This window comes from Coregonus lavaretus, assembly GCF_964263955.1.
Source record: "Coregonus lavaretus genome assembly, contig: HAP1_SCAFFOLD_4391, whole genome shotgun sequence".
NCBI lineage: Eukaryota > Metazoa > Chordata > Actinopteri > Salmoniformes > Salmonidae > Coregonus > Coregonus lavaretus.
Genome location: NW_028166868.1, coordinates 7,501 through 32,407, shown reverse-complemented (window position 1 = coordinate 32,407; position 24,907 = coordinate 7,501). Strand labels below are relative to the sequence as shown.

The 24,907-nt window shown below is 46.3% G+C and overlaps 1 protein-coding gene across 1 annotated transcript in view; it reads left to right on the top strand.

The window, feature by feature from the left end:
- Nucleotides 1–24,907, top strand: part of LOC311114192 (vasopressin V2 receptor-like) — a gene marked incomplete at both ends in the record, with an annotated part of 26,389 nt that continues 1,482 nt past the window's right edge. Inside the window, 5 exons of the mRNA XM_084189464.1 lie at nt 1–387; nt 908–1,153; nt 10,750–10,896; nt 15,145–15,288; nt 15,511–16,021. Of these exons, the coding sequence (XP_084045590.1) occupies nt 1–387; nt 908–1,153; nt 10,750–10,896; nt 15,145–15,288; nt 15,511–16,021 (1,435 nt within the window). The remainder of the gene's footprint in view (nt 388–907; nt 1,154–10,749; nt 10,897–15,144; nt 15,289–15,510; nt 16,022–24,907) is intronic.

Below are 24,907 nucleotides of genomic sequence, written 5' to 3'. Positions count from 1 at the left end.
ATGGAAAGTATCTCAGAGAAAACAGTTTGGGATGGATTAGGCCACTCCTCTCTGACGTCCGCGACGGCAGGAAGAAACAACCTCACTTCCTCCCTCTTCTTCGACTTCACGTCCCTCAACAGTTCTCATGGAGGGGTGGGGTCCTTCTACGGGATTATCCCAGAGAACACCTCAACCACCACGCCCCATGCCTTACCCCAGCCCAGGGTGAGGGATCTGGGCCTGGCCCGGGCCGAGATAGGGGTGCTGGGCCTGGTGCTGGCCCTGACTACCCTGGGAAACGGCTTTGTACTGTGGGTGCTGCTCCGCAGGAGGAAACAAAACGCTCCCATGCACCTGTTCATGGTCAACCTGTGTCTGGCTGACCTGGTGGTGGCACTGTTCCAGGTGAGACTGACACCTCAGAGTATGGAGTCGACTCCAGTTTTCTTGAGATTGATCCCAACCCTGTTCTGGTTGCTAGGCACCACATTGGTGTACTGTAATCAACATCAGTAGCCTATGAGTGATCTATGTAATGATGACATACTGTATGGTGCAGCAAGCTAGGGTGACCCCTCTAGCATGTTTACTAATGGCTTTGATTACAACAGTATGAATGAGTCAACTATTCCCAACCCCTCTAATGCGCTGACATACTGGCACCCTTATGTATTGAGTGTGGACCTGTCAAGTAAGCACACACTCGCCCACCATTGTGTGGTGGACTGGGCGCAGTTCTCAAAACACAATGGAAATGGCCTGAGCATTCAAATAAATATTATTTTTATTCCATTGCTTTAGGAGCTAGTCTACTCTGTTTCTATGTCCACACTAGCATCATGTATTGATTCATGGATTCTAAGTAGTATGCTAGTATCTAACATAGCCAAGTTTAATATCCTCCTGTTTCCTGTCCGTCCCTCAGGTGCTTCCCCAGCTGGTGTGGGACATCACAGAAAGGTTCCAGGGGCCAGATTTTCTGTGTCGCTCAGTAAAGTACCTGCAGATCGTAGGGATGTTTGCGTCCTCCTATATGATCGTTGCCATGACGGTAGATCGGCACTATGCCATCTGTTGCCCACTGCAGGCCTACCGTGGTGGGTCCGTGTCACGCTGGAACACCCCTATCATGACGGCCTGGGGCCTGGCCATACTGCTCTCCATACCACAGGTAGGAACACTATCACTGCCTTCTGACCCTAATCCTGACCCTAACCCCGACCCTTACCCTATCATGACGGCCTGGGGCCTGGCCCTACTGTTCTCCAAACCACAGGTAGGTACTGTATGGGACACTAAACCTAACCCTAGCTTCATGTCCACATCCCAGCTCAACCCTAACCCTAGCTTCATGTCCACATCCCAGCTCAACCCTAACCTTAGCCTCAACCCTAACCCTAGCTTCATGTCCACATCCCAGCTCAACCCTAACCTTAGCCTCAACCCTAACCCTAGCTTCATGTCCACATCCCAGCTCAACCCTAACCTCAACCCTAACTATAGCTTCATGTCCACATCCCAGCTCAACCCTAACCCTCAACCCTAACCCTAGCTTCATGTCCACATCCCAGCTCAACCCTAACCTTAGCCTCAACCCTAATCCTAGCTTCATATCCACATCCCAGCTCAACCCTAACCCTAGCTTCAACCCTAACCCTAGCTTCATGTCCACATCCCAGCTCAACCCTAACCCTAGCCTCAACCACAACCCTAACCCTAACATGACAGCCTCTGCCCACTTACCGTTTACTTCACCCAACAAACCTCGAGGTAGAGCTGCCCTCAGAACAAGATGGAGGTAGAGCTGCCCTCAGAACAAGATGGAGGTAGAGCTGCCCTCGGAACAAGATGGAGGTAGAGCTGCCCTCGGAACAAGATGGAGGTAGAGCTGCCCTCGGAACAAGATGGAGGTAGAGCTGCCCTCAGAACAAGATGGAGGTAGAGCTGCCCTCAGAACAAGATGGAGGTAGAGCTGCCCTCAGAACAAGATGGAGATACAGCTGCCCTCAGACCAAGATAGAATACATAGAATAGAATACAACTTTATTGTCCATCCAGGATGTTTCTTTGACATCACCTTACATTAAAATAATCACATACACATACATTCTCACATCACACACATTTAAACTAGTCAGTCCATCATGTTGCATACACTAAAAATATAGAGGACATTGATACATTCACTCACAACTGACCACTGCTTCAACTGGACTGGATAGATAAGTACATATACCGATACAATTTACGTTGCATTTAGTAGTCCTACAGCACAAGCAACAGCACTTGGCCTGAAGTGCCGGCCAGAGGGAAGCCTTACGGATTGAGGGGGTAGAGGGTGGGAGGGGTCGCCAACGACAGCCAGTGCCTTGTTTTTGGTTGCCTTGTGGAACAGACTGCTCAACTGTGCCTGTGGTCGACCAATTACTTTGCTGGCTGTGTTTACTATTCTGGTAGGTTTGCTTTTGCTCCTCACGCTCAGATTACCATATCAGACTGTCATATTGAACATGAGGATGCTCTCCACCAAGCTGCTGTACACCCTCTCTAGAACATCCTGGTTGACCCCAAACCCCTTCAATTTCCTGATTAGAAACAGGTGCTGGCTTGCTTTAAAAAAAAAGGTCTGCATTCTCTGTGAAGCTCAGCTTGTCATCAATTTGTGTCCCTAGGTCTTTGAAACACTCAAACACCTCCACTGGTTGGTCGTTCAGAGAGAGTGGTTGGGACATTGGGAGGTTGTTGCCATTGATGATCAGCTCTGTTGTCTTGTCCACATTGATGTGGAGGGCACTTGACCGGCACCATTTTTGAAGGTTGTTGGCTTGTTTAAAATAGCTGTCCCCATCTGACGTAGCATCTTTAAAAAATAGTCCCACCAGAGCCATGTCATCCGCGTACTTGAAAAGGCTCACATTGTTTCCTTGGATCTTCATCTCATTAGTGTAGATAGAGAACAACAACGGTGAAAGGACACACCCCTGGGGCGCCCCTGTGTTCAGGGTCAGTTCATCAGAGAGGGCCCCATTCCTGAGGACCCTCTGTGGGCAGTCAGTTAAAAAGTCCTTAATCCAACATGCGAGGCCTCCGTTGACATTCTGGTCCAGTAATCATTTCAGCAGTGTGTGTATTTGCATTGTATTGAAAGCTGAACTAAAATCAATAATAAAATGTGTGCATATGATTTAGCATGTTGAATGTGACTAGTCACCATGTTCACCAAGGTCAGGGTAGCATCCTCAGTCCTCCTCTGTGCCTTACAGGCAAACTGTAACGGGTCCAGTTGATCTGCTATGGACAGGGTAAGGTGCTTACTGACAACCCTTCCCATGCATTTGGCCAAAAGGGGCATGAAGGCCACAGGTCAAAAGCCATTTGTTGATTTGGTCCTTGGCTTCTTAGGCACCGGTACAATGGTCGGCACCTTCCAGGAGTTTGGCACTGTGCAGGGTGCTCAGCAGGAGTTGAAACAGTCGTGTGAAGACTCCATTATAGGTTCTCGGCGCAGACCTTCAGTACTTTGCCCCGTAGTGTGCCTGGGCCCGGTGGTTTGTGTGGCTTGATATGTGACAGGCATGAGGCCACCTTGTTCTCTAGTATCTGGACAGGAGCGGAATTGGGGATGCTGTCACATATTTGTTGACATTCGTCTTTAAAATCAACGTCAAATCTACTTTAAGGTCATTTACAAAGGATGTACAGTCTGCAATGTGATTGTTCTCTCTTCCCATCATGCTTGTCTTGGATTGCCTGTACAGAACCTCTGCTCCACTTCATCCTTTTTTTAGCTTTCCACATTTTTGACCTGAATTCCTTTTCTTTCTTGTTTACAGCATCAGTATCTACTTTCAGGGAAGCAAACTTATTTTCATTTAGGCACATTTTCAATTCCTTAGACACCCAGGGCTTGTTTTGGGGAAATACTCTGACAGTTTTTGTGTTAATGACAGTATACTCCCAGAACTGGATGTATGATGTGATGCTGTCTGTCAACTCATGGGGATCCCTGCACCAGTCTGTGACGTCAAAGCAGTCCTTGAGCTCCTCCCTGCTCTCCTCTTTCCATACCTGAGTGGATTTCTCTACAGGTTTTTCACCTGCTGCCTGTATCTCGATAGGAGATGCATAACTTTATGGTCTGATTTCCCGATGGGTGCTCTCAAATGCACACTGCCTTGTATGTGTCCTCTACGTTGCCATAACACTGGTCCACAATGCGAGTTGAGCGAGTCGGACAGGTGACGTACTGTTGCAGAGTGGGGAGGTGAGAGCGTATTAAAATCCCCAAGCTCAAATACTGTCTGGTCAGCCGATCGTGAAAGCGCAGCATTGAAATGGTCTGTAATACTGGCAGCAGCTTCCTTATTGTTAGGTCCAAGCACATACACTATATACACAAAAGCATGTGGACACCCCTTCAAATTAGTCAGCTATTTCAGCCACACCTGTTGCTGACAGGTGTATAAAATCGAGCACACAGCCACGCAATCTCCATAAACAAACATTGGCAGTAGAATGGCCTTACTGAAGAGCTCAATGACTTTCAACGTGGTCAGTTCATCAAATTTCTGCCCTGGTAGTGCTGCCCCGATCAACTGTAAGTGCTGTTATTGTGAAGTGGAAACGTCTAGGAGCAACAACGGCTCAGCCGCGAAGTGATAGGCCACACAAGCTCACAGAACGGGACCGCCGAGTGCTGAAGCTCGTAGCCCGTAAAGAAAATTCTGGAAGCAACATCAACAAGAACTGCTGGCCGCCATTGGACTCTGAAGCAATGGAAACGCGTTCTCTGGAGTGATTATCATTTAGCAACCGCACATTTGACAGGGTGATCACCGGGAGTGGGTGATGGCTTCCCCGCCTACGTAGTCTGTCTGTTCCTGACAACACCTGTTGAGCCTCGCTTCTTCTTAGTTTCCCTTTTTGACTTTCTAGAACAACCATCAGGCAAAGCAATGCTGTTTTGGAGAGTGTGAGCTTTATCTCTGAAAGAGAGTAGAAACTCACGGGAGTAGGTGATGGTGGTTGATTTACTCACTGACTACATACAACCTCTGGTAGTGATTGTACATTTTGTAGCATATTACAGCAATCAGGATGAACAGGGTCACACATGCAATGTAAAATCCACTTTGAAACTTGCGACACACTTGGACTTAGACAAAATGAAACAAAATTGAGCGATATTGAGCGATATAACTATAAACAAACAAACAATTCACGCAGGTGAGCTCAGGGTCTGGCAGCAGCGCCGTGCCCTCAGAACAAGATGAAGGTAGAGCTGCCCTCAGAACAAGATGGAGGTAGAGCTGCCCTCAGAACAAGATGGCGGTAGAGCTGCCCTCAGAACAAGATGGAGGTAGAGCTGCCCTCAGAACAAGATGGAGGTAGAGCTGCCCTCAGAACAAGATGGAGGTAGAGCTGCCCTCAGAACAAGATGGAGGTAGAGCTGCCCTCAGAACAAGATGGAGGTAGAGCTGCCCTCAGAACAAGATGGAGGTAGAGCTGCCCTCAGAACAAGATGGAGGTAGAGCTGCCCTCAGAACAAGATGGAGGTAGAGCTGCCCTCAGAACAAGATGGCGGTAGAGCTGCCCTCAGAACAAGATGGCGGTAGAGCTGCCCTCAGAACAAGATGGCGGTAGAGCTGCCCTCAGAACAAGATGGAGGTAGAGCTGCCCTCAGAACAAGATGGAGGTAGAGCTGCCCTCAGAACAAGATGGAGGTAGAGCTGCCCTCAGAACAAGATGGCGGTAGAGCTGCCCTCAGAACAAGATGGAGGTAGAGCTGCCCTCAGAACAAGATGGAGGTAGAGCTGCCCTCAGAACAAGATGGAGGTAGAGCTGCCCTCAGAACAAGATGGAGGTAGAGCTGCCCTCAGAACAAGATGGAGGTAGAGCTGCCCTCAGAACAAGATGGAGGTAGAGCTGCCCTCAGAACAAGATGGCGGTAGAGCTGCCCTCAGAACAAGATGGAGGTAGAGCTGCCCTCAGAACAAGATGGAGGTAGAGCTGCCCTCAGAACAAGATGGAGGTAGAGCTGCCCTCAGAACAAGATGGAGGTAGAGCTGCCCTCAGAACAAGATGGAGGTAGAGCTGCCCTCAGAACAAGATGGCGGTAGAGCTGCCCTCAGAACAAGATGGAGGTAGAGCTGCCCTCAGAACAAGATGGAGGTAGAGCTGCCCTCAGAACAAGATGGAGGTAGAGCTGCCCTCAGAACAAGATGGAGGTAGAGCTGCCCTCAGAACAAGATGGAGGTAGAGCTGCCCTCAGAACAAGATGGAGGTAGAGCTGCCCTCAGAACAAGATGGAGGTAGAGCTGCCCTCAGAACAAGATGGCGGTAGAGCTGCCCTCAGAACAAGATGGAGGTAGAGCTGCCCTCAGAACAAGATGGAGGTAGAGCTGCCCTCAGAACAAGATGGAGGTAGAGCTGCCCTCAGAACAAGATGGAGGTAGAGCTGCCCTCAGAACAAGATGGAGGTAGAGCTGCCCTCAGAACAAGATGGCGGTAGAGCTGCCCTCAGAACAAGATGGAGGTAGAGCTGCCCTCAGAACAAGATGGAGGTAGAGCTGCCCTCAGAACAAGATGGAGGTAGAGCTGCCCTCAGAACAAGATGGAGGTAGAGCTGCCCTCAGAACAAGATGGAGGTAGAGCTGCCCTCAGAACAAGATGGAGGTAGAGCTGCCCTCAGAACAAGATGGAGGTAGAGCTGCCCTCAGAACAAGATGGAGGTAGAGCTGCCATCAGAACAAGATGGCGGTAGAGCTGCCCTCAGAACAAGATGGAGGTAGAGCTGCCCTCAGAACAAGATGGAGGTAGAGCTGCCCTCAGAACAAGATGGAGGTAGAGCTGCCCTCAGAACAAGATGGCGGTAGAGCTGCCCTCAGAACAAGATGGAGGTAGAGCTGCCCTCAGAACAAGATGGAGGTAGAGCTGCCCTCAGAACAAGATGGGGGTAGAGCTGCCCTCAGAACAAGATGGAGGTAGAGCTGCCAACAGAACAAGATGGAGGTAGAGCTGCCCTCAGAACAAGATGGAGGTAGAGCTGCCCTCAGAACAAGATGGAGGTAGAGCTGCCTTCAGAACAAGATGGAGGTAGGGACACTGGCCCTGCTGTTCAGTATACTGTAGGCTACCTCAGGTAGTACTTCAGTATAAGCTACCTCAGGTAGTACTTCAGTATAAGCTACCTCAGGTAGTACTTCAGTATAAGCTACCTCAGGTAGTACTTCAGTATAAGCTACCTCAGGTAGTACTTCAGTATAAGCTACCTCAGGTAGTACAGTGCCTTGCAAAAGTATTCATCCACCTTGGCGTTTTTCCTATTTAGTTGCATTGCAACCTGTAATTTAAATTGATTTTTATTTGGATTCATGTAATGGACATACACAAAATAGTCAAAATTGGTGAAGTGAAATGAAAAAAAAGAACTTGTTTCAAAAAGTTCTAAAAAATAAATAATGGAAAAGTGGTGCGTGCATATGTATTCACCCCCTTTGCTATGAAGCCCCTAAATAAGATCTGGTGCAGCCAATTACCTTCAGAAGTCACATAATTAGTTAAATAAAGTCCACCTGTGTGCAATCTAAGTGTCACAGGATCTCAGTATATATACACCTGTTCTGAAAGGCCACAGAGTCTGCAACACCACTAAGCAAGGGGCACCACCAAGCAAGCGGCACCATGAAGACCAAGGAGCTATCCAAACAGGTCAGGGACAAAGTTGTGGAGAAGTACAGATCAGGTTTGGGTTATGAAAAAATATCAGAAACTTTGAACATCCCACGGAGCACCATTAAATCCATTATTTAAAAAATTGAAAGAATATGGCACCACAACAAACCTGCCAAGAGAGGGCCGACCACTAAAACTCACGGACCAGGCAAGGAGGGCATTAATCAGAGAGGCAACAAAGAGACCAAAGATAACCCTGAAGGAGCTGCAAAGCTTCACAGCGGAGATTGGAGTATCTGTCCATAGGACCACTTTAAGCCGTACACTCCACAGCGCTGGGCTTTACGGAAGAGTGGCCAGAAAAAAGCCATTGCTTAAAGAAAAAAATAAGCAAACACGTTTGGTGTTTGCCAAAAGGCATGTGGGAGACTCCCCAAACATATGGAAGAAGGTACTCTGGTCAGATGAGACTAAAATTGAGCTTTTTGGCCATCAAGGAAAACACTATGTCTGGCGCAAAGCCAACACCTCTCGTCACCCCGAGAACACCATCCCCACAGTGAAGCATGGTGGTGGCAGCATCATGCTGTGGGGATGGTTTTCATCGGCAGGGACTGGGAAACTGGTCAGAATTGAAGGAATGATGGATGGTGCTTAATACAGGGAAATTCTTGAGGGAAACCTGTTTCAGTCTTCCAGAGATTTGAGACTTGGACAGAGGTTTACCTTCCAGCAGGACAATGACCCTAAGCATACTGCTAAAGCAACACTTGAGTGGTTTAAGAGGAAACATTTAAATGTCTTGGAATGGCCTAGTCAAAGCCCAGACCTCAATCCAATTGAGAATCTGTGGCATGACTTAAAGATTGCTGTACACCAGCGGAACCCATCCAACTTGAAGGAGCTGGAGCAGTTTTGTCTTGAAGAATGGGCTAACATCCCAGTGGCTAGATGTGCCAAGCTTATAGAGACATACCCCAAGCGACTTGCAGCTGTAATTGCTGCAAAAGGTGGTTCTACAAAGTATTGACAACATGCCTACCACTTTGAAGATGCAAAATGTTTTTTATTGTGAAACAAACAAGAAATAAGACAAAAAAACTGAACTTGAGCATACATAACTGAGGTACTACCTGATGTAGGCTATACTCAGGTAGTACCTCAGTATAGCCTACATCAGGTAGTACCTCAGTATAGCCTACATCAGGTAGTACCTCAGTATAGGCTACATCAGGTAGTACCTCAGTATAGGCTACATCAGGTAGTACCTCAGTATAGCCTACATCAGGTAGTACCTCAGTATAGCCTACATCAGGTAGTACCTCAGTATAGCCTACATCAGGTAGTACCTCAGTATAGGCTACATCAGGTAGTACCTCAGTATAGCCTACATCAGGTAGTACCTCAGTATAGCCTACATCAGGTAGTACCTCAGTATAGCCTACATCAGGTAGTACCTCAGTATAGCCTACATCAGGTAGTACCTCAGTATAGGCTACATCAGGTAGTACCTCAGTATAGCCTACATCAGGTAGTACCTCAGTATAGGCTACATCAGGTGTGCACCAATATAGATGACATGCTAGCTCATTGTCTTTTGCTTTTTTGCATATTTATGTGAATATTGATGTGTACTGTATATTGTTGTGTATATTGATGTGTGTAGTGTATATTGATGTGTTTGATGTGCATTGATGGATATACAGGGCTGATCTGTGAAAGAGACCTTGATCTCATCATGACTCCCTGTTAACATAAAGGTTAAATAAAAGTCTCAATGGGACATTTCTGCCCAGACTACAGGGCCTAAAGTCAAATTCAAGATGTTCCCCTTTTAGGCGTAATTTTTGTATCATGAGTTCAGTGGAAATTTCCTAGACATTGTGGTCTCCTGTTTTGTTAGTTGTGAAGGACATTTGTTTTGTTTTGACTCTTTCACCCCTCCCTCCTCCCTCCTCTCCATCTATCCCTCCCTCCTTCCATCCTCCCACCTTCTCCCTTCTCCCTTCTCCCTTCTCCCTTCTCCCTTCTCCCTTCTCCCTTCTCCCTTCTCCCTCTCCCTCTCCCTCCTTCTCCCTCTCCCTTCTCCCTCTCCCTTCTCCCTCTCCCTTCTCCCTATCCCTTCTCCTTCTCCCTCTCCTCCCTCTCCCTCTTCCTTCTTCCTTCTCCCTCTCCCTCCTTCTCCCTCTCCCTCCTTCTCCCTCTCCCTCTCCCTTCTCCCTTCTCCCTCTCCCTTCTCCCTCTCCTCCCTCTCCCTTCTTCCTTCTCCCTCTCCCTCCTTCTCCCTCTCCCTCTCCCTCTCCCTTCTCCCTTCTCCCTTCTCCCTTCTCCCTTCTCCCTCTCCCTTCTCCCTCTCCCTTCTCCCTCTCCTCCCTCTCCCTTCTTCCTTCTCCCTCTCCCTCCTTCTCCCTCTCCCTCTCCCTTCTCCCTTCTCCCTCCTTCTCCCTCCTTCTCCCTCTCCCTTCTCCCTTTCCCTTCTCCCTCTCCTCCCTCTCCCTTCTTCCTTCTCCCTCTCCCTCCTTCTCCCTCTCCCTCTCCCTTCTCCCTTCTCCCTTCTCCCTCTCCCTTCTCCCTCTCCCTTCTCCCTCTCCTCCCTCTCCTCCCTCTCCCTTCCTTCTCCCTCTCCCTCCTTCTCCTTCTCCTTCTCCCTCTCCCTCTCCCTTCTCCCTTCTCCCTTCTCCCTCTCCCTTCTCCCTCTCCCTTCTCCCTCTCCCTTCTCCCTCTCCTCCCTCTCCCTTCTTCCTTCTCCCTCTCCCTCCTTCTCCCTCTCCCTTCTCCCTTCTTCCCTCTCCCTCTCCCTCCTCCCTCTCCCTCCTCCCTTCCTCCCTCTCCCTCCTCCCTTCTTCCCTCTCCCTCTCCCTCTCCCTCTCCCTCTCCCTCTCCCTCTCCCTCTCCCTCTCCCTCTCCCTCTCCCTCTCCCTCTCCCTCCTCCCTCCTCCCTCCTCCCTCTCCCTCTCCCTCTCCCTCTCCCTCTCCCTCTCCCTCTCCCTCTCCCTCTCCCTCTCCCTCTCCCTCTCCCTCTCCCTCCTCCCTCCTCCCTCTCCCTCCTCCCTCTCCCTCCTCCCTTCTTCCCTCTCCCTCTCCCTCCCTCAGTTCTTCATCTTCTGGAGGTCTGAGGTTTCTCCAGGAGAGTTTGAGTGCTGGGGTCACTTCGCTGAGCCGTGGGGGCTCAAGGCCTACGTCACCTGGATGACCATAGCAGTGTTCTTACTGCCAGCACTAATCATCACCATCTGCCAGGTACTGTGTACTACTTAAAAACAGACACATGCACACACACATACACACACACACTGCCAGCCTTAATCATCATTGTCTGCCAGGTACGACAACAAGTACACAACACAGTGTTATGACAGAACAAACCAAGAATAGAAATCCGTCCTTTGCCTTTTTCCCAAGACCCCCAGACACATATATACACACACACATTAGGACGCGCAGCGTCAGCCGCGGTGCAATGCTCCTGGAGGGTTCCTTGTTAACGGCACAACGGCAGTTGTTCGTACCTGGGATCAGAGACCAGCAGCCCTCTTGTTTCATTATCGCGTCTTAAACTGTGTCCCAAATGGCACCCTATTCCTTATATAGTGCACTATATCAGAGGAGGCTGGTGAGGGGAGCTATAAGAGGAAGGACTCATTGTAATGGCTGGAATGGAATCAATGGAATGGTACCAAACACATCAAACAAATGGAAACATTGATTTAATTCCAGCCATTACATTGAGCCAGTCCTCCTATAGCTCCTCCCACCAGCCTCCTCTGCACTACATAGGGAATAAAGTCCTCTAGGCTACCTGCCATCCCCGAGACAATAAAATACACAGAATCCAAAAACTGAAGCATGTCAAGCATGAATAAAGCGTGTTCTGTTTTGATGGAGCGGTATTTGGCAGGCATTGTCCAATACGCCCTGGGGGGTCAGTTCTATCAGATCAGACTGGACAGGCTCGGTGGCTGGTGTTATGTAGCTTCCCGTGGGAGATAGAAACATTCTAGGCTGCCTCCAACTGGTCCAGTCAGAATCAGAGAGAGAGAGGGCTGGCTGCTCTATTTAAGGAAAGATATTCCCAGGGTCTAGCTATTTGCTGTTCCCCCTGGCCTAATTAGCACAGCCCACTGTAGACCCACTGCTGTGTGGCCAGCCTGTCAGGACACTACCCACCATGAGGTACCCCACAGGGAACCAGAATATCAGACAAATGAACCAGATCCCAGCCAAAGATTAGGGACATTGAATTAATTTGTGTTTCATATCAAGTGCAGAACTGGGTTCAAATACATTTACATTTAAGTCATTACGCAGACGCTCTTATCCAGAGCGACTTACAGTTAGTGAGTGCATACATTATTATTTTTTATTTTTTTCATACTGGCCCCCCATGGGAATCGAACCCACAACCCTGGCGTTGCAAACGCCATGCTCTACCAACTGAGCTACATCCCTGCCGGCCATTCCCTCCCCTACCCTGGACGACGCTGGGCCAATTGTGCGCCAAATATATTATTTGTGTTTGATTTACCCTGCCTGGAGTTCCCCAGATGGGCAGGTTTGTCATTTTGGGACTATTCTATTGGTTCCATTGTGCCAGGCAAGCAAAATCAAGCTCAGCTACAACATTTGAAATTATTTCAAATAGTAGTTGAACCCAGGTCTGATCAAATTATGTCCTTCTTAACGTGGTTTGGCAGGACATTGTTCTATGACCCAGTTTCTCCTGACCTGCTGGAGTCATGTGCTTTTTCCGGAAACAGAATCTAGGACTTAATTGAGTTAAAAAGGACAATAAGTCTGAGTTTGGTGTCTGTGTTGGGATGATTGGGTTTAGGAGTCTGTTCCAAAATATTTTTTTATTGTCTACGGGATTTTTTTCTATTAGTTTTAACTAAACTGAATAAAAAATATACAGTGCCTTGCAAAAGTATTCATCCTCGTTGGCGTTTTTCCTATTTTGTTGCATTACAACCTGTAATTTAAATGCATTTGTATTTGTATTTCATGTAATGGACATACACAAAATAGTCCAAACTGGTGAAGTGAAATGAAAATAATTACTTGTTTAAAAAAATTCAAAAAAATAAATCACGGAAAAGTGGTACGTGCCTATGTATCACCCCCTTTGCTATGAAGCCCCTAAATAAGATCTGGTGCAACCAATTACCTTCAGAAGTCACATAATTAGTTAAATAAAGTCCACCTGCGTGCAATCTAAGTGTCACATGATCTGTCATATGATCTCAGTATATATACACCTGTTCTGAAAGGCCCCAGAGTCTGCAACACCACTAAGCAAGGGGCACCACCAAGCAAGCGGCACCATGAAGACCAAGGAACTCTCCAAACAGGTCAGGGACAAAGTTGTGGAGATGTATAGATCAGGGTTGGGTTATAAAGAAATATCTGAAACTTTGAACCTCCCACGGCGCACCATTAAATCCATTATTAAAAAATGGAAAGAATATGGCACCACAATAAACCTGCCAAGAGAGGGCCGCCCACCAAAACTCATGGACCAGGCAAGGAGGTCATTAACCAGAGAGGCAACAAAGAGACCAAAGATAACCCTGAAGGAGCTGCAAAGCTCCACAGCGGAGATTGGAGTATCTGCCCATAGGACCACTTTAAGCTGTACACTCCACAGAGCTGGGCTTTACGGAAGAGTGGCCAGAAAAAAGCCTTTGCTTAAAGAAAAAAATAAGCAAACACGTTTGGTGTTCGTCAAAAGGCATGTGGAAGACTCCCCAAACATATGGAAGAAGGTACTCTGGTCAGATAAGACTAAAATTGAGCTTTTTGGCCATCAAGGAAAACACTATGTCTGGTGCAAAGCCAACACCTCTCATATCACCCCGAGAACACCATCCCCACAGTGAAGCATGGTGGTAGCAGCATCATGCTGTGGGGATATTTTTCATCGGCAGGGACTGGGAAACTGGTCAGAATTGAAGGAATGATGGATGGCGCTAAATACAGGGAAATTCTTGAGGGAAACCTGTTTCAGTCTTCCAGAGATTTGAGACTGGGACAGAGGCTCACCTTCCAGCAGGACAATGACCCTAAGCATACTGCTAACATACTGGTTTAAGGGGAAACATTTAAATGTCTTGGAATGGCCTAATCAAAGCCCAGACCTCAATCCAATTGAGAATCTGTGGTATGAGTTAAAGATTGCTGTACACCAGCCGAACCCATCCAACTTGGTGGAGCAGGAGCAGTTTTGCCTTGAAGAATAGGCACAAATCCCAGTGGCTAGGTGTGCCAAGCTTATAGAGACATACCCCAAGAGACTTGCAGCTGTAATTGCTGCAAAAGGTGGCTCTACAAAGTATTGACTTTGGGGGGGTGAATAGTTATGTACGCTCAAGTTTTCTGTTTTTTTGTCTTATTTCTTGTTTGTTTCACAAGAAATAACATTTTGCATCTTCAAAGTGGTAGGCATGTTGTGTAAATCAAATGATACAAACCCCCCAAAAATCCATTTTAATTCCAGGTTGTAAGGCAACAAAATAGGAAAACTGCCAAGGGGGGTGATTACTTTCGTAAGCCACTGTAAATGCAACATGCAACAATTTCAACGATTTTACTGAGTTACGGGCTCATATACTGAAATCAGTCAATTGAAATAATTTAATTAGGCCCTACTCTATGGATTTCACATGACTGGGCAGGGCGCAGCCATGAGTGGGTCTGGGAGGGCATAGGCCGACCCATTTGGGAGCCAGGCCCACCCACTGGGGAGCCAGGCCCAGCCAATCAAAATGAGTTTTTCCCCACAAAAGGGCTTTATTACAGACAGAAATACTCCTCAGTTTCATCAGCTGTCCGGTTAACTGGTCTCAGACGATCCCACAGGTGAAGAAGCCTGAAGTGGAGGTCCTGGGCTGGCGTGGTTACACGTGGTCTGCGGTTGTGAGGCCGTTGGACGTACTACCAAATTCTCTAAAATGAAGTTGGAGGCGGCTTATGGTAGAGAAACCAACATTCAATTATCTGGCAACAGCTCTGGTGGACATTCCTGCAGTTAGCATGCCAATTGCACACTCCCTCAAAACTTGAGACATCTGTGGCATTGTGTTGCGTGACAAAACTGCACATTTTAGTGTGGCCTTTTATTGTCCCCAGCACAAGGTGCACCTGTGTAATGATCATGCTGTTTAATCAGCTTCTTGATATACCATACCTGTCAGGTGGATGGATTACCTTGACAAAGGAGAAAATGCTCACTAACAGGGATGTAAACAAATGTGTGCACAAATGTTGAGAGAAATAAGCTTTTTGTGTGTAAGGAACATTTCTGGGATCTTTTATTTCAGCTCATGAAACATGGGAACATCACTTTACATGTTGCGTTTATATTTTTATTCAGTATATTTTGTTCTATTACATTTACATATTATGTTATTTTAGTATCTAGCTAAATAAATTAGACACATTTATTAATTAATTAATTAATTCATTCATTCATCTATTTCTTTCTCATTCCAGATCCGGATTTTCAGAGAGATTCACAACAACATCTATCTGAAGTCAGAGAGGGTGGTGTCAGCAGAGCTCAAGAAGAACAACGCTGTCATCTTCCACTTCCACAGAGTCAAAAAGGAGGATAGCAGAACGACAAGGGAACGGGGGAGAGGAGGAGGAGGAGGAGGAGGAGGAGGAGAAGGGGGGAGAGGCGGGAGAGGAGTAGAAGGAGGAGGGGGCGGAGGTGGGAGAGGAGTAGGCGGAGAAAGAGGGGGCGAAGGGGGCAGAGGAGGAGGGGGGAGAGGAGTAGGAGAAGGACAGCTTCTAAAGACTATGAACAACAACCCCTCCAGCTCTCTCTGTACCCCTCTCTCCCCCCTCTCCCCCCAGTCTACAGCTGTCCCCCCATCAGACTGTTATGACTACTTGTCCCCCTGCCCACAGTGCAGCAGCTGTCACAACGACCACACAGCAGCAGTAGCAGCACAGCCAATCCCCTTCAACACCCCAGATAACCTCCCCCTCCCCTCCAGCCCCGGCCTTAGTGACCGGAGGGACTCCAGTACAGCTGTAGTTCCCCCATCATATGGCTCCCATGGCCCAGTCCCCTCTGGTGGATGTGGCGGTGGTTCAGTGCCTCCTAACAATGGCGGCTGCTACTGCCATGAGTCCTACACCTCCTACGAGCTCCCCTCCTCCGCCCGGCGTGTCTCCTCTCCACTCCCCTCCCTGGAGTACCCTCCCCCACCCCCTCTGGCCCTGACGCCCCCCTCCATCTCCAAGGCCATGTCTAAGACGGTGAGGATGACTCTGGTGATAGTGTTGGTGTACACAGTCTGCTGGTCCCCCTTCTTCATCGTCCAGCTGTGGGCTGCCTGGGACCCCAACCCTCCAGACCAAGGTAAGAGGTCCAAGACGCACACACGAACGCACATACAAGGGCTGTGGCGGTCATGACATTTTGTCAGCCGGTGATTGTCAAGCAAATCATTGGCGGTGTCACGTAATTGACCATTAAGTAACAAACACATTTAGCATCTCCTGGCTTCCACACATAGCCTACAAGCCACTGATGCAGACCTTTGGAACATCGACATTTAAAAAAGTATAATAAATCCCTTTAATATAGCCTACACCATCACAATAAATCCATTATTTATTTTAGACAGGCCTAAAGTAACATGATATGAAGATGTTGTATATTTCAGAAGAACAGAATAGCATACTCTGAGTTGTCCTTATGTTAGGCCCTGATCTGGCTATGCCATATGGCTGTGGGCTACACTAGTTCATTTAGCAGACAATATTAGAATTCCCTGGCATTATTTTCTATTATTTTATAGTATGAAGAAACCAATTGAACATAGCTGTATAAAATAGACAGGGTATTTTCTCCAAACGATTTGAGGGAGTGCACACATGCAGCTATTCTGTGTTGAGCAGTTAACAAAGAAACAGGTCCTCCTATATGCTTAATGTAGAGTTATTTATGCAACTTTAGTTGTGATACATACGTTGGGCTATATGTTTAGATTTTTAATACATTCTAAGGCTGCATGATGCGACTATAAGGATGATTTGAAAAAAGTCACATGAAAGGCTTTGTTTCTTGCGCAGACTGCACACACTTCATCAGTCTCTCATACACAATTTGACAAGCACTTGATAATGCCTCGAATTTCCCAGTGGCATCTCCCTTGTGTGGCTGTAATGCCCCTAAAAAAAATCCATGCCTTTTGCGGCCAGTGGCCGTTGTGCCCTGGGCTGAATATAATAATTATAATTCCCTTCTCCCGGCTGCGTGCTCCGAAGCACCGCTCACTCACATTACTCTCTCAGATATCTCAATTCTTATTAGCCAATGCCCGTCATGTGATTGGGTCCTTCTCACTGTCCACATTTACTTTTCGTCAGCCAACAAGGTGAGTAAGCCTAACGAACAGCAAAAGCACTAGCCTATGTTAATCTACTTTCCGCCATAGTATAAAAGTTGACCTATTCTATTGGTCAACTTGTCCTTCTGTGTGAGAAATAAATATTCCAAACAGTCTGGGACAGTTGCAGAATGCGATAGATCCCAAATTAATACAACCACTTGCGTCAAAAAAACATTTAAAAGCAATGAGGCTGATGCAACAGATCAGAACGTTTAGCTTAAAATGTTGATAAAATATTAGGCTATTTCTTCACATTATAAGTGCAGCAATGTGCACACGGCAGTAGGCTATAAGCGTGAATGTTCCAAAATGCAATCAATTAGTGGAAAAACACCATTCTTAAAAGTGATCACAAATGCGATTATGCATTTTTATGGTGAAAATTATCTTACCCAAAATAGAAACTCACGTGTCGCCTATGTATGACAGTTAGGCGCTACACCGGGTGTAAAGCGGATTAATGAGCTTAATTTTAAGAAGTGATTTGGCCACTTTAGTTGTGATACAAACCTTATCCAAACATATCGGCCTATGGACTAGGCTACATGAGGTGTGGGACTATGATTTGAAAAATTAGCTAAAAAAGGCATGTGCTGTTTATTGCCTTACTGTACACACGCTGGGCATCATTCACAAGTGATAATATACAGTGCCTTCGGAAAGTATTCAGACCCCTTGACTTTTTCCATATTTTGTTACGTTACAGCCTTATTCTAAAATTAATTAAATAAATAAAAATCCTCAGCAATCTACAGACAATACCCCATAATTACAAAGTGAAAACAGGTTTTTAGAATTATTTGCATATTTATAACAAATTCAAAACATTTACATAAGTATTCAGACCCTTTGTGATGAGACTCGAAATTCAGCTCAGGTGCATCCTGTTTCCATTGATCATCCTTGAGATGTTTCTACAACTTGATTGGAGTCCACCTGTGGTAAATTCAATTGATTGGACATGATTTGGAAAGGCACACACCTGTCTATATAAGGTCCCACAGTTGACAGTGCATGTCAGAGAAACAACCAAGCCATGAGGTCGAAGGAATTGTCAGTAGAGCTCCAAGACAGGATTGTGTCGAGGGAAAAGATCTTGGGAAGGGTACCAAAAAATGTCTGCAGCTTTGAAGGTCCCAAAGAACACAGTGGCCTCCATCATTCTTAAATGGAAGAACTTTGGAACCACCAAGACTCTTCCTAGAGCTGGACGCCCGGCCAAACTGAGCAATGGGGGAGAAGGGCCTTGGTCAGGGAGGTGACCAAGAACCTGATGTTCACTCTGACAGAGCTCTAGAGTTCCTTTGTGGAGATGGGAGAACCTTCCAGAAGGACAACCATCTCTGCAGCACTCCCCCAATCAGGCCTTTATGGTAGAGTGGCCAGACGGAAGCCACTCCTCAGTAAAAGGCACATGATAGCCCGCTTGGAGTTTGCCAAAAGGCACCTAAAGACTCTCAGACCATGAGAAACAAGATTCTCTGGTCTGATGAAACCAAGATTGAACTCTTTGGCCTGAATGCCAAGCATCACGTCTGAAGGAAGCCTTGCTCCATCCCTACAGTGAAGCATGGTGGTGGCAGCATTATGCTGTGGGGATGTTTTTCAGCGGCAGGGACTGGGAGACTAGTCAGGATCGAGGCAAAAATGAACAGAGCAAAGTACTGCGAGATCCTTGATGAAAACCTGCTCCAGAGCGCTCAGGACCTCAGACTGGGGTGAAGGTTCACCTTCCAACAGGACAACGACCCTAAGCACACAGCCAAGACAATGCAGGAGTGGCTTCAGGACAAGTCTCTAAATGTCCTTGAGTGGCCCAGCCAGAGCCCGGACTTGAACCCGATCGAACATTTCTGGAGAGACCTGAAAATAGCTGTGCAGCAATGCTCCCCATCCAACCTGACAGAGTTTGAGAGGATCTGCAGAGAAGAATGGGAGAAACTCCCCAAATACAGGTGTGCCAAGCTTGTAGCATCATACCCAAGAAGACTCAAGGCTGTAATCGCTGCCAAAGGTGCTTCAACAAAGTACTGAGTAAAGGGTCTGAATACTTATGTAAATGTAAAAATTTTATGTGAAATTTTCATTTGTAATAAATTAGCAAACATTTCAAAAAACCTGTTTTTGCTTTGTCATTATAGGGTATTGTGTGTAGATTGATGAGGGAAAAAATGATTTAATCAATTTTAGATTAAGGCTGTAACCTAACAATGTGGAAAAAGTCAAGGGGTCTGAATACTTTCCGAAGGCACTGTATTATTCACAAGTGATCGGCTAATATTCTCACCTATTAGACTATTCTTGATTTAATCGTGTCTTTACATATACTAAATAATGTAAATGTATGTGTGAATTAGTTTTGATTTGGAATGGACTGTAATCATGCACCTGTCTCGGAAAAGGGGCAGGGGAAAAAATACATGTAATCTATACACTTAAATAGTGAATGGAGGACGCTTTTACCGTGGTTCATTTTCATGCCAGCCAGGTAGGCTATACTCCTGTTGTAAAGCAAAGCAATGTGCTTAATATTAGGAAAGTTGAGAAATAAATACGCATCATTCACAAGTGATAATATACAGTGCCTTCGGAAAGTATTCAGACCCCTTGACTTTTTCCATATTTTGTTACGTTACAGCCTTATTCTAAAATTAATTAAATAAATAAAAATCCTCAGCAATCTACAGACAATACCCCATAATTACAAAGTGAAAACAGGTTTTTAGAATTATTTGCATATTTATAACAAATTCAAAACATTTACATAAGTATTCAGACCCTTTGTGATGAGACTCGAAATTCAGCTCAGGTGCATCCTGTTTCCATTGATCATCCTTGAGATGTTTCTACAACTTGATTGGAGTCCACCTGTGGTAAATTCAATTGATTGGACATGATTTGGAAAGGCACACACCTGTCTATATAAGGTCCCACAGTTGACAGTGCATGTCAGAGAAACAACCAAGCCATGAGGTCGAAGGAATTGTCAGTAGAGCTCCAAGACAGGATTGTGTCGAGGGAAAAGATCTTGGGAAGGGTACCAAAAAATGTCTGCAGCTTTGAAGGTCCCAAAGAACACAGTGGCCTCCATCATTCTTAAATGGAAGAACTTTGGAACCACCAAGACTCTTCCTAGAGCTGGACGCCCGGCCAAACTGAGCAATGGGGGAGAAGGGCCTTGGTCAGGGAGGTGACCAAGAACCTGATGTTCACTCTGACAGAGCTCTAGAGTTCCTTTGTGGAGATGGGAGAACCTTCCAGAAGGACAACCATCTCTGCAGCACTCCCACAATCAGGCCTTTATGGTAGAGTGGCCAGACGGAAGCCACTCCTCAGTAAAAGGCACATGATAGCCCGCTTGGAGTTTGCCAAAAGGCACCTAAAGACTCTCAGACCATGAGAAACAAGATTCTCTGGTCTGATGAAACCAAGATTGAACTCTTTGGCCTGAATGCCAAGCATCACGTCTGAAGGAAGCCTTGCTCCATCCCTACAGTGAAGCATGGTGGTGGCAGCATTATGCTGTGGGGATGTTTTTCAGCGGCAGGGACTGGGAGACTAGTCAGGATCGAGGCAAAAATGAACAGAGCAAAGTACTGCGAGATCCTTGATGAAAACCTGCTCCAGAGCGCTCAGGACCTCAGACTGGGGTGAAGGTTCACCTTCCAACAGGACAACGACCCTAAGCACACAGCCAAGACAATGCAGGAGTGGCTTCAGGACAAGTCTCTAAATGTCCTTGAGTGGCCCAGCCAGAGCCCGGACTTGAACCCGATCGAACATTTCTGGAGAGACCTGAAAATAGCTGTGCAGCAATGCTCCCCATCCAACCTGACAGAGTTTGAGAGGATCTGCAGAGAAGAATGGGAGAAACTCCCCAAATACAGGTGTGCCAAGCTTGTAGCATCATACCCAAGAAGACTCAAGGCTGTAATCGCTGCCAAAGGTGCTTCAACAAAGTACTGAGTAAAGGGTCTGAATACTTATGTAAATGTAAAAATTTTATGTGAAATTTTCATTTGTAATAAATTAGCAAACATTTCAAAAAACCTGTTTTTGCTTTGTCATTATAGGGTATTGTGTGTAGATTGATGAGGGAAAAAATGATTTAATCAATTTTAGATTAAGGCTGTAACCTAACAATGTGGAAAAAGTCAAGGGGTCTGAATACTTTCCGAAGGCACTGTATTATTCACAAGTGATCGGCTAATATTCTCACCTATTAGACTATTCTTGATTTAATCGTGTCTTTACATATACTAAATAATGTAAATGTATGTGTGAATTAGTTTTGATTTGGAATGGACTGTAATCATGCACCTGTCTCGGAAAAGGGGCAGGGGAAAAAATACATGTAATCTATACACTTAAATAGTGAATGGAGGACGCTTTTACCGTGGTTCATTTTCATGCCAGCCAGGTAGGCTATACTCCTGTTGTAAAGCAAAGCAATGTGCTTAATATTAGGAAAGTTGAGAAATAAATACACAGTGAGGGAAAAAAGTATTTGATCCCCTGCTGATTTTGTACGTTTGTCCACTGACAAAGAAATGATCAGTCTATAATTTTAATGGTAGGTTTATTTGAACAGTGAGAGACAGACTAACAACAAAAAATCCAGAAAAACGCATGTCAAAAGTGTTATAAATTGATTTGCATTTTAATGAGGGAAATAAGTATTTGACACCCTCTCAATCAGAAAGATTTCTGGCTCCCAGGTGTCTTTTATACAGGTAATGAGTTGAGATTAGGCGCACACTCTTAAAGGGAGTGCTCCTTATCTCAGCTTGTTACCTGTATAAAAGACACCTGTCCACAGAAGCAATCAATCAATCAGATTCCAAACTCTCCACCATGGCCAAGACCAAAGAGCTCTCCAAGGATGTCAGGGACAAGATTGTAGACCTACACAAGGCTGGAATGGGTTACAAGACCATCGCCAAGCAGCTTGGTGAGAATGGAAGAAACACAAAATAACTGTCAATCTCCCTCGGCCTGGGGCTCCATGCAAGATCTCACCTCGTGGAGTTGCAATGATCATGAGAACGGTGAGGAATCAGCCCAGAACTACACGGGAGGATCTTGTCAATGATCTCAAGGAAGCTGGGACCATAGTCACCAAGAAAACAATTGGTAACACACTACGCCGTGAAGGACTGAAATCCTGCAGCCCCCGCAAGGTCCCCCTGCTCAAGAAAGCACATATACAGGGCCGTCTGAAGTTTGCCAATGAAAATCTGAATTATTCAGAGGAGAACTGGGTAAAAGTGTTGTGGTCAGATGAGACCAAAATGGAGCTCTTTGGCATCAACTCAACTCGCCGTGTTTGGAGGAGGAGGAATGCTGCCTATGACCCCAAGAACACCATCCCCACCGTCAAACATGGAGGTGGAAACATCATGCTTTGGGGGTGTTTTTCTGCTAAGGGTACAGGACAACTTCACCGCATCAAAGGGACGATGGACGGGGCCATGTACCGTCAAATCTTGGGTGACAACCTCCTTCCCTCAGCTAGGGCATTGAAAATGGGTCGTGGATGGGTATTCCAGCATGACAATGACCCAAAACACACGGCCAAGGTAACAAAGGAGTGGCTCAAGAAGAAGCATATTTACGTCCTGGAGTGGCCTAGCCAGTCTCCAGACCTTAATCCCATAGAAAATCTGTGGAGGGAGCTGAAGGTTCGAGTTGCCAAACGTCAGCCTCGAAACCTTAATGACTTGGAGAAGATCTGCAAAGAGGAGTGGGACAAAAATCCCTCCTGAGATGTGTGCAAACCTGGTGGCCAACTACAAGAAACGTCTGACCTCTGTGATTGTCAACAAGGGTTTTGCCACCAAGTACTGAGTCATGTTTTGCAGAGGGGTCAAATACTTATTTCCCTCATTAAAATGCAAATCAATTTATAACATTTTCGACATGAGTTTTTCTGGATTTTTTTGTTGTTATTCTGTCTCTCACTGTTCAAATAAACCTACCATTAAAAAATGATAGAATGAAAAATGTATTTGTCAGTGGGCAAACGTACAAAATCAGCAGGGGATCAAATACTTTTTTCCCTCACTGTAGTAGGCCTAGCCTTTAGAAAACGAATGGGATCCTCCTCTTTTTAATAGAGGCCATCAAATCTCTGTTTTCTCATGCAATTGCATAGCCTATAGAAGTGTTGCGCAACATGAACTCATAGGCTCTCATGAAGTGTTTGATTTGATTTTCGATTACATTTGCATTGATTTCAGAGTGATTAGAGGGACAATAGTGTGCTGAGTACCAGGCAGTTGGCAAGTTTGGCAGGCTACTAATGACCATCCGCAGCATCAAAGCTTGGAGAAGCCTAGTTACCGTGACTAAACAGTCACGTGGAATTTGACTGCCTTCATGACTTGTGACCACCGGTGTGGCAGTAATACGGTCAATGTAACAGCCCTACACATACACACGCACACACACAGAAACACGCATGCACATAGCACGCACATAAACACACACACAGAAACACACAAATACACACACTAAGCACACTGTGTATGTCCAAAACCACCCTGGAGTTTGCCTTAGTTTTCCATACAGAGTGAATTTGATTCCTTTCAACTCAGTGCCCCTAGCCCCCAAGTCAAAATCTAATTTTAATTTTGGGAATAAATCTACTGTGCATATAATATTTGAGTAATTGAGGTCCTAATAAATATCTGGCTGGTGGGAGGACGTCTCATAATAATATAAAACGCATGAAAACCAAGTGTTTGATCGGTTATACCGTTCCATTTATTCCTTCCTCCGATTCACTGATTCAGAACTATTATTTACGTAATGCCACCGTAACATAACTCTGTCAAGTGTTGGAGCGAAAGCCTATATTGTTGTCCCAGTTTGGCAGTGTATGGTAAAGCAGGCAGAGCAAAGTAATAAGCCCAAGTCGTTACTGACAGTACAGCTGCCTTCCAACTTCTAAACTCTGGGTTAGTTTTTTCTTCTCTCATCTGAAGCGGAGAACACAGGACATATCTGTGTCAGTACATAACCTGTTTTCATCCCCTGCTGCCCTCACACACCAGCCAGGTGTTGACATTTCATCAACAATAGCCTCTGCCAACAGCTCGCATACAGAGTTCAACACAAACACATGAATAGACACACACAAACACACACACACACACACACACACACAGGAATTAAGTCGCGCACACACACACATGCACGCATACATACACACACATACGTCACATTGATTGTTATTAGCTGTGTAGTCTGTAGTCAATCCCCAGATCCTCTTTGTCTTCCTGAACTGGCAATAGTAGAGAGGGAAGAGGTCAGTGCAGAGTGTCCTAGAGAGGGAGGAGGTCAGTGCAGAGAGGGAGGAGGTCAGTGCAGAGAGGGAGGAGGTCAGTGCAGAGTGTCCTAGAGAGGGAGGAGGTCAGTGAAGAGTGTCCTAGAGAGGGAGGAGGTCAGTGCAGAGAGGGAGGAGGTCAATGCAGAGAGGGAGGAGGTCAGTGCAGAGTGTCCTAGAGAGGGAGGAGGTCAGTGCAGAGAGGGAAGAGGTCAGTGCAGAGAGGGAGGAGGTCAGTGCAGAGTGTCCTAGAGAGGGAGGAGGTCAGTGCAGAGAGGGAGGAGGTCAATACAGAGAGGGAGGAGGTCAGTGCAGAGTGTCCTAGAGAGGGAGGAGGTCAGTGCAGAGAGGGAAGAGGTCAGTTCAGAGAGGGAGGAGGTCAGTGCAGAGTGTCCTAGAGAGGAAGGAGGTCAGTGAAGATTGTCCTACTTATTACATAAAAACTGCATATCAGAAGTTCGAAGTAGCCAAATGTAATAGGTAATGTTTCCAGGTTTTTGTCCCAGAAGGACATTTACAGGAC